The 8,698-nt window shown below is 36.1% G+C and overlaps 1 protein-coding gene across 1 annotated transcript in view; it reads right to left on the minus strand.

The window, feature by feature from the left end:
• The window catches only part of erbb4 (erb-b2 receptor tyrosine kinase 4), a 367,864-nt gene that overhangs the window by 187,999 nt on the left and 171,167 nt on the right, over positions 1-8,698 (minus strand). Inside the window, exon 2 of the mRNA XM_015379960.1 lies at positions 5,112-5,263. Within this exon, the coding sequence (XP_015235446.1) occupies positions 5,112-5,263 (152 nt within the window). The remainder of the gene's footprint in view (positions 1-5,111; positions 5,264-8,698) is intronic.

The following is an 8,698-nucleotide window of genomic DNA, read 5'->3' on the forward strand; positions in this document are numbered from 1 at the left end:
GGGTTTGAATCCGACTTGTGGTCCTTTGCCGCATGTCTCTCCCCCTCTCTCATACCCCCTTTCCTAGTGCCACAAAAACTAAAAAAAAAAAAAAAAGAACTCTGTTAGACTGTGACACATCACTACCACCCTGCACTATTGGCAGCTGTGCTTCTGTTAACAGCTAGCCAGGAACCGTTTCTGACCATTTTTAAATATACCTTTTAATACACAATCCCATTTCTTCTAATTCAATGACATTAAAAAAAATCACCTCCCTACAGAGTTCTTCACTTTAAATCTGAAGTTTAAGCAGAATGGGAGGTAGATATTTTACTCAGCTCATCTGCTTTTTCCTAGACAGAGCCACCATTGAGTTAGTGTACCTTTGCTAACATACAAAGTACAGTAGCAGCCATTCAAAATGGACCCTTCCCGGTCATACGCCAGCCGAATGGCAGCCCTCTCCCCGGCAGATCTCAGCAAAGTCCTATCAAACTTCCAGCCACTGGAGTGACCCCTCCTTCTCCTGGGCATAAACATTTTTTTACTCTGACTCCACCCTTTCACTGAAATACAGGGTCTGACCAGGAGATGATGCTTCTCTTTAGATCTTAATGTGGCGAAAAGTGGGGAAATTTTGAATGGCTATTACTGTATATGTAAAAAGCATGTTGGCTTCCATCTCCTGAATAGCTGATATGCTTAAACCCAATGTATCGCTTTAAATTTTAAGAGGACGTGGCTGACGTACGTACTTTTTTGTTAAGTCTCAGTGGGCACAGTTTGCACAAAAGGTGAGGTTCATTCTGTCAGAGTCTTCCTTTGAAATATTTCTGTGTTCAGTTAATGTGCCTTTAACCACTGAGTGTGAAATCAAAGTGTGAAAAACAGCTCAGACAATACTGAAGCTTTCAACTGTTTGTTTTATAAGAATGTGTGATTCCCTTTGCTCACACTCAGAACCCTATTAGCCTATATATAAACCCTTTACAATAAAGGTCAAGTGAACTGGGACTGAAAGTGCAAAGATTTGGAGGACATTTTTACTGATTACCTTATGTTTTTATGAACACTTCTGCTCTCTGATACCCACTGAATATGACCAAAGGGGACAAAAGAACATATTGTCAGACTTGTAGATATCAACCTTTAAGTTTTAACCATGTGGCTTTGTCCCCAGTTGAATTACAAGATGTCTTTAACCTTTAGATGCCGATTAGACTATTCATGCTCACTGGTGCGCACATTGGGCTCTCCATCTGGTGAGCATCACTATGACAGCTGGGAGTTATTTAAACAAGTGCAGGGTCAAATGCACAATTCACTCAAGAGTCACTAAGAGTATCATTAAAAGACAAAAAAAAGACTTATTTAGATGAATACATCTACAGTAATTATATCCATTTTTAAATTTGTTCCCTCATATATATAAAACAGAAGCACCCAAATTAAATTAAATTTATGTTACTAATGTTTTACTACAGATGTGATTTTTTTTTTTTAAGTAAGACTTTAAGTTGATTAGACAAGCCATCTACTGATCTTTGTTCTTTGAGATTTTTTTCCACTCAACATGGACCAGAGAGAGCAAACTTTATATGCTTTGATATTATTCTATTATTCCTCCATCACAAGTATGAAGCATTGACGCATTGTAGGAGTTATTCTACTTCATGGGATTGGCACATGGCAGAATTATTCAGTGCTGCAACCCAGGTTAAAGATTCAATGTGTTCAGGGAAAGACTTTGGTACAATCCACGAGACTAGAGTTTATTTGAGCTTCTATTTTACTGCTGCCATTTCAAACCCAGCAACTGATTCACTTTTGACATCAACCAGACATTTTCATCAAACCAGAGAGATGGTTGGGAATGAAAATTGCAGCAGTTTCTGTTTCTGGCATAAAACAACCAAAGGATGTTTAAAGTAAACTAAACCTTTTAGGATAATGTTTGACCTTTACCAAGTTGTCTTCTAGGCAAAATGCATTAATTGGTTATTGTGTGACTGATTTACTAGCTGCGTTAACACTTAAGTATAATGCTTAATATAACAGAAATTAAATATATGCAATTAAACATATTTTCTAATATACATAGAAAAAGGATTAACAAAAAACACCATGGATGGAAGCCAACATTTTCCATCCATTTCCGATATGCTTATCTCTACTTGGGTCATGGAGGTTGCTGGTGCAAATTTCCAGCTGCCAATGGCCCAGAGGTGGGATACACCCTGGACAGCTTGGGACTCTATCATAGGGCAACACAGAGACAAACAGGAAAAACAACCATTCAAACACACTCACACTTTAAGGAGAATTTAGAGAAGCAAAATACCTAACAGTAATTTTTTTGGACTTTGAGATGCAACCAGAGTACCCAGAGAGAACCCATGCATGCGCAGGGAGAACATGCAAACTACATGCAGAAAGACTCCGGGTCGGGAGGCTGCAAGGCAGCAAGAAGGTTCCACTGCTCTACTGTGCAACACTGAACAAAATAAAAAACAAACAAAATATAAAAAATAAAACTATAGAACAGGTAAAACCATATAGTATTTGTAAATCAGAAGACAAAACAAATAAAAAATAAAAACTATTTTTTATTTGGAAAAATAAAGGGACATAAGTAGAAAAAAAAATGCATTATTTTAAAATTTTTCCTTGCACATTTTAACATCTGTCATATTAAAAGTATCTTTAGGTGTGAATAACTCACGTTTTCAATTTGTTCATGCAAATGCACTATGACTAAATTACGGGACACTTATTCAAAAAGAGAGGATATGGATTTTTAGATAAGGTTGAAGCTGACTGTGAGGGTCCATCAATGTGTATACATTCAAGGGAATAAAAGCCTGTGTGACGAAATGCAGTTATTAATCATTGTGCAAGCGTTGATTCATCTGTCGTGGTAGCAGTTTGGAAGATGGACTCTGTTTACTGCTAAAGCTGTTTGAGGGGCTTTGGGAGGCAGCCATCAATCTCTTGGCTATCTTCAAAAGGAGCCAATGCACAAGCATCAGTTTCAATCACCTCCCTAAGACAGGTGGTATGGTAAGCTCAAGCACAATAGTTTTCTCTTTATTCTACCTTTACTTCTGCTCTACCTCAAGGTTATTTTTCCCTCCTAGGGGAGAAATGTTATTAATGTGTCTTATCATAATAATAATATTGCCTAAAAATACTTACTTTACCCTGCCCTTTGGCTCCCTTGCTGTTTGACACCTCATGTTTCTAATTAGCATCTTCAATTAACCCATTTTAATTGCCCACCATGAAAAGGTGGAGAACCCTGGCAAGTTGGTGCCACAGGGAGATGTTTTGTAAATGACTAGTATAATGTCAGTATCTAAAGAAAGGCTTGTACTAATGGACTTTCAACCCTATTGTGTAAATGTACCCTTTATGTAACACAAGCTAGTAAAGGTTAACCTATGAAAAGTATATGTGAGCTGACAAGGAGGATGTTTTACGGTGCAAAATTGGTTCAGTGAGGCTGAAAAGCAATCATATTTTGAGTTTACCACCCTAAACATATACACATGCAGAAATAAAACAAACATAGACCAATTCACCCTCTTTTTAGTTCAGGTCAGTGGGACCAGTTGCTTCTGTTAGAGTATGATGGTACCATCTATTGTCCTTCTTTCTTAACATAATTGTTTTTTTTTTTTTGTTTCACCAGGTTGTTTGCTGAATTGATCTCAGAAGAAGAAATTACGTATCGACTTTCCATTGTTCTGAACTTTCCGATCAATTTTGATATTTTAGTTCATAAAAATGAAGCGCACAATAAATAAAACTTAGTCCATTACTTTTAACCGATGCACACAAAACATTCTTTCATATTAACTCTAAATCACTGCTGTAGAAAAGAATATGAAAACAGAACTTGGGTTTTGATTGTGACTTGCTTTCTTTGCAAAGCCTTGATAGTCCAGTTTATTCTCACAGCAATATTGGCCCAATAATGCAGTCAGCACTTTAGTGTAACTCCATGGGAGCTCCCATGCCCTCCAGTAAGATTGAAATCAATTGGGGTTGGATGGTTTTGGCAGTGCAGAGTGCAGAGTGCAGGCAGCACAGTCTTGGATAGTGTTTGTTAGAAGTAGAGGTCAACATTATATGGTCACTTTCCCCTTAAAAAATGTAGATTGTTGTTTATTTCTTTAACAGATTTCACCAAGAAAACTACATAACCTGTCATTACCATGGTATTACAACTCAAGCATTGACAAAATGGATGATGACTTACTTGAGACTGATAATAAAATTGTGATATTTATTGCCTTGCAGTTCTTTATTTACTTAATCCCCAAAGTTATTATGAAAAGCTATTTAGATTTTTATAATTTTATGCTTCAGACCAAAGTAGGTCAACAACGTAGGTTGATTACTCCTGTTTCGAATAACGATGATCAATCTTTAACTAATATGAGCTAAGTATTTGGCATACTTTTGAATTTGGACTGTTAATGCTAGAATATTTAACTTTGAAATGATCACAAGACCAAGCAACTTTGAATCACTAAATGGTCTCAAAGTTAAAAGATTTAAGGCAAGTGTGTGTAGATGACAGTGTGTGTCCAGAGTAGGTCGAAGCAGCTCAGTGCACTCACTTATGGACAACTGAAAAGCTACATCAGTGGAGTTATACTTTGGCAAATGGATGATCTTCTCTGTCAATGATTATTCTAGCTAACAAAAAGTTCACATATGTTATAGCCTGGGTCAAACACAAGGTTCTAGATAACTACGCTTTGAGGGGAAAAATGTCCAAGTTTCATAATCAAAGCACAGCTGTAAAGGACTATAAAGATTTGTTCTCATGCACCAAAGAGAAGTATGCAGTAGCTGATGTTTCCATTGTTTTTTTTTTTCCCTTTGTATGTACCTAATATTGTATTATTTTAATATACGTGTACAAATAAAGGCATGGTGAATTTAAGGCTAAGCATAAAATATGCAGTTGTTCACTTGCCTAAATGCTAATTTATACCCAATAAATATTCCTCACAGAAGGGGAACAGTACAAAGCCACAGGCTCTAACTCTACATAAGCTCTATATTTCAACACATGTCAAATTGTATAAGTTTACAACATCTTATTGTGCTGTCCTTACTCTGAGGAAGGTCAGATCTCGACTACGGTCAATGCTTGTAATCTCAAGGTTGCCCATGACGACTTCACAGTTCTCATAGTATTTCCTCAAAGTGCGATACTGCTGCTCCAGGTCCGACAGCGTGCTTAGTTTGTTCTCAGTGCCGGCACAGACTAGAAAAGAGAAAATATGGACAAAGAGATAGTGATATATTATTTCAACTGCATTACATAGTGCATGTCTGTTTTGAGTTGTCAATAAACAATAAAATAAAAAAAATAAAAAATTGCTCGCAGATTAAACATTGCTATCCGTATAACAAATTATATGAAAAAAATAAAGACAGCAGCAATGGAAAAAAAAGGAATGCCACATTTATAACTAAGTTTGATATAAATACATTAATTAGAATTTATAAGAAATAAACTAGATCAGAATAGCAAATTTAGTGTTAACATAATTCAAGCCAAGCAAAGCCTAGCCAGCTTTATTTATTATGGAGCTAAATCAGTGATGGCTTGGATTGACATCGAATTGCCGAATTCCCTTTAAAAAACTCAAAAACTTATGATTATACTATGAATTTTAGCTGCAGCATTTTTTCAATAAGAAATGGTTTCAGTCCCTGCAGCTACGATGTCACCGCCACTGATCACTATTTATTCACTGGATTGCTGATAGGCCGTTGTTAATACATGATGCTGTGAAGTCACCAGCCGCCATATTGGTACTCCCCAGTTACACTGGTTGGAGTGTAAACAATATGTGCACTACAGCATCAAACAACAATGATGTTCTCATTTTCAGGGGGGCCTAAGACCTTTAAAATAAAGATAAATGAATCACTTTTACACACACTTGCTGTTTCATAGCATCAGTAGATTACTGTAATTTATGGTAAAAAATAGGCACATCACATTGCATATTCAGTATGGAGTCCATGAAGACTATAAATCATGTAATATGATTTAAAGACTTCATGATTATACAAATCCATCACAACAAATTAAATGTTAATGGAGGATAATAATACTCTTCTTAGATATAAAGAATATTACACACACACAAACACCATCTGATGATGTGCCAAAAGTGCTAAATTGATCATGTATGTGTAATATACATTTATTGATTACATTGTTATGGTAATTACATTATATTACAGGCATTTTTATGGCGTGAGTCTGTGATAGTGTGGAGTACCAAGATGGTAGCGGGTGACCTTAAATCTAACAGCAATCCAGTGTATAAATAGAGATCAGTGGTCACTACAAGCCGGCACTATTTTTGTGTCAAGAGACGGGGCGAAACTGAAGGCTCCCTCTGGGTCCTTCTGTTTTTCCAGTACTATTCTTCATGTAACTGCAGTAAACTAATGAAGGACTCCTATTCAAGTACCACAACTCAAACACAAGTATTCATTATGTTATCAACTTTTGGTTGAATAAAACTACAGGTAATCCAGTAGGGGTGGCTCAATGGTGTTAATGAAATCCAAACATCAGATATTACATCAATAAATGTAACACATAAAACACAACCACAAGAGGTGAAAATAGCTGTGATGCACTCTGAAATACAAAACTCCAGAAACTACACAGAACTCAACACAAGATGACTGTTCTGACTGAATGATCACTTTTCCTTCTCGACTCTGTTAGTCAAAATCCTTAAGCATGTTTGCCAGTAACCATTCAGCAGGCAGCTTCACGACTCGCCCCTGCTTCGTACAGTAGACTCTCTAAGAGGTTTAGTCTTACTGGAAGTGATGTATTTTGTCTTGTTATTCAATCAGGGCTCTACTTTATCCCTCTTTACCTCAATAGACCAAGGCTCAAACCTCAACAGAGATTTCTCATAGAGGGTGACCAGCAGCTTCCTGCTCTAAGGAGGTCACTACTGCATATTCAGTTAGGAAACCTACTTGGAGCAGTATGAAACTTGGTTTATCAAAAATATTGTAAGCGCTAAAAAAACAAACAAACAAAAAAAAAACCATCACATTTACTCATTCATTCCTTTTTTTGCATCACTATACTGTTACATATTATTTTGTTTTAGGGGGGTTAATATAAACATTCTAAGGTCTAACTACAAAATAAGTAAATGATTAGAACTTCAATAAACAATTACAAAAGAAATAATTTGCATGTTCTCTGCCTCAACTTTTTTCCATTAGTATGTTTTTCAAACTCGCTGAACTGAAGGATGGTTATATACAGTATATTAAATTCTATCAAGTGAAAGTTTCATTAGTATTGCTATGGCATTGTTGATTCCCCCATACACAGTCTCATGGTTGACAGACAACCCTGCACTCAGGCATGGGGGATGACTAGACCTTCAATGAGTCTAGTCACTCTGCCACTGTTGATATTTTATTCCTCTCTTTGAACATCTCTACCTTGAAAGATATTTACTTATGCTTTGCATCTTAATACAAGATTCCTTCCTGCACGCTACCATGAACCATTCAAAGTTCTCAATGGTGGATATTATTTTCCTTCTTATTGAACCCTAGCATTCTGCATCCTTATGCTTATAATAAAACTAATTTACACTTTAACTCACAGATGCACACACGCAGTGTGGTAAAATATTGCCAATTCCATTTAGTTTGTCTTCTACAATTATAAAACAGTTACATGGTGTGGGAAAAGTACACAAAGCTTGAGCCTTGAGGCAACTGGGGCTGTAAAGAGAAATGGGACTGTGTTTAAATACTTCCACATCGAAACAGATATTAGATAAGTGGAGCTAGTCCAATGTGATCTAAACAGTACCCATATGAACAGGTGCTGATTGGCTTTGTTGCACATAGCATACTATGGTGCTCAGGAATGATATACGGCAGACCTGGGTGTTTTCAATAACAGTTAGTGTGGGCTAGAGGGGAGCTAGTGGAGGTAGAAAAGGGTCATAAAGTGAGGATAGGTGTAATAAACTGTTATTGCACCCTTGGGGTAGGCCACTGAAATTAGAGGAATGGGATTTTGTGGCATGTGATGTCTGCTAAAATGTACTTTTTTTAAGCCCATATGCTTTCGCAAGTACCCCCCAAGATGCCAACTGCACCTAGAACAAAATCACTATGGATAATATGCGTTTATGGATAAATACATGAATTGATATTTTATGTCAAATATTCACCCATGGTCAAACACTTTCAATGTATCTCTCTTAAATGGTAAATGCATGTATTTTTCTCTTGTTCACTTTAAAACCTTTGCTTCTTATGAAAGTAAAATGAGAAGTTAAAATTCTATGTTGTAAAATAGAAAGAAGTTTTTAATTAACATCAATTCAACATAATATAATTGAGGTATTATTTAAATTTGGAATCTGAAATTTGAAAGGTTTGCATGATGATCTTCGTGCATTTGAATGTGAAAAATTTGCCGGGGATTTTTTTGTATGTACAGTGGGCCTTTATGATTATGTAAATTATATTAAAATCTGTGGGGAGAGTAAAATATTGGCTAAAGTACAAAACTAGCTATGGGGACTACTGCAGAGCATTTATTTTAAGCTATCCTGAGAGATACTAAGGTTTGTGAAATTTTACTGCAAAAATAAAAGTTTTTTTTTTTTTTTTTTTAGCAGTAAAG

Source organism: Cyprinodon variegatus, unplaced genomic scaffold (assembly GCF_000732505.1).
Source record: "Cyprinodon variegatus isolate N-32 unplaced genomic scaffold, C_variegatus-1.0 Scaffold204, whole genome shotgun sequence".
NCBI lineage: Eukaryota > Metazoa > Chordata > Actinopteri > Cyprinodontiformes > Cyprinodontidae > Cyprinodon > Cyprinodon variegatus.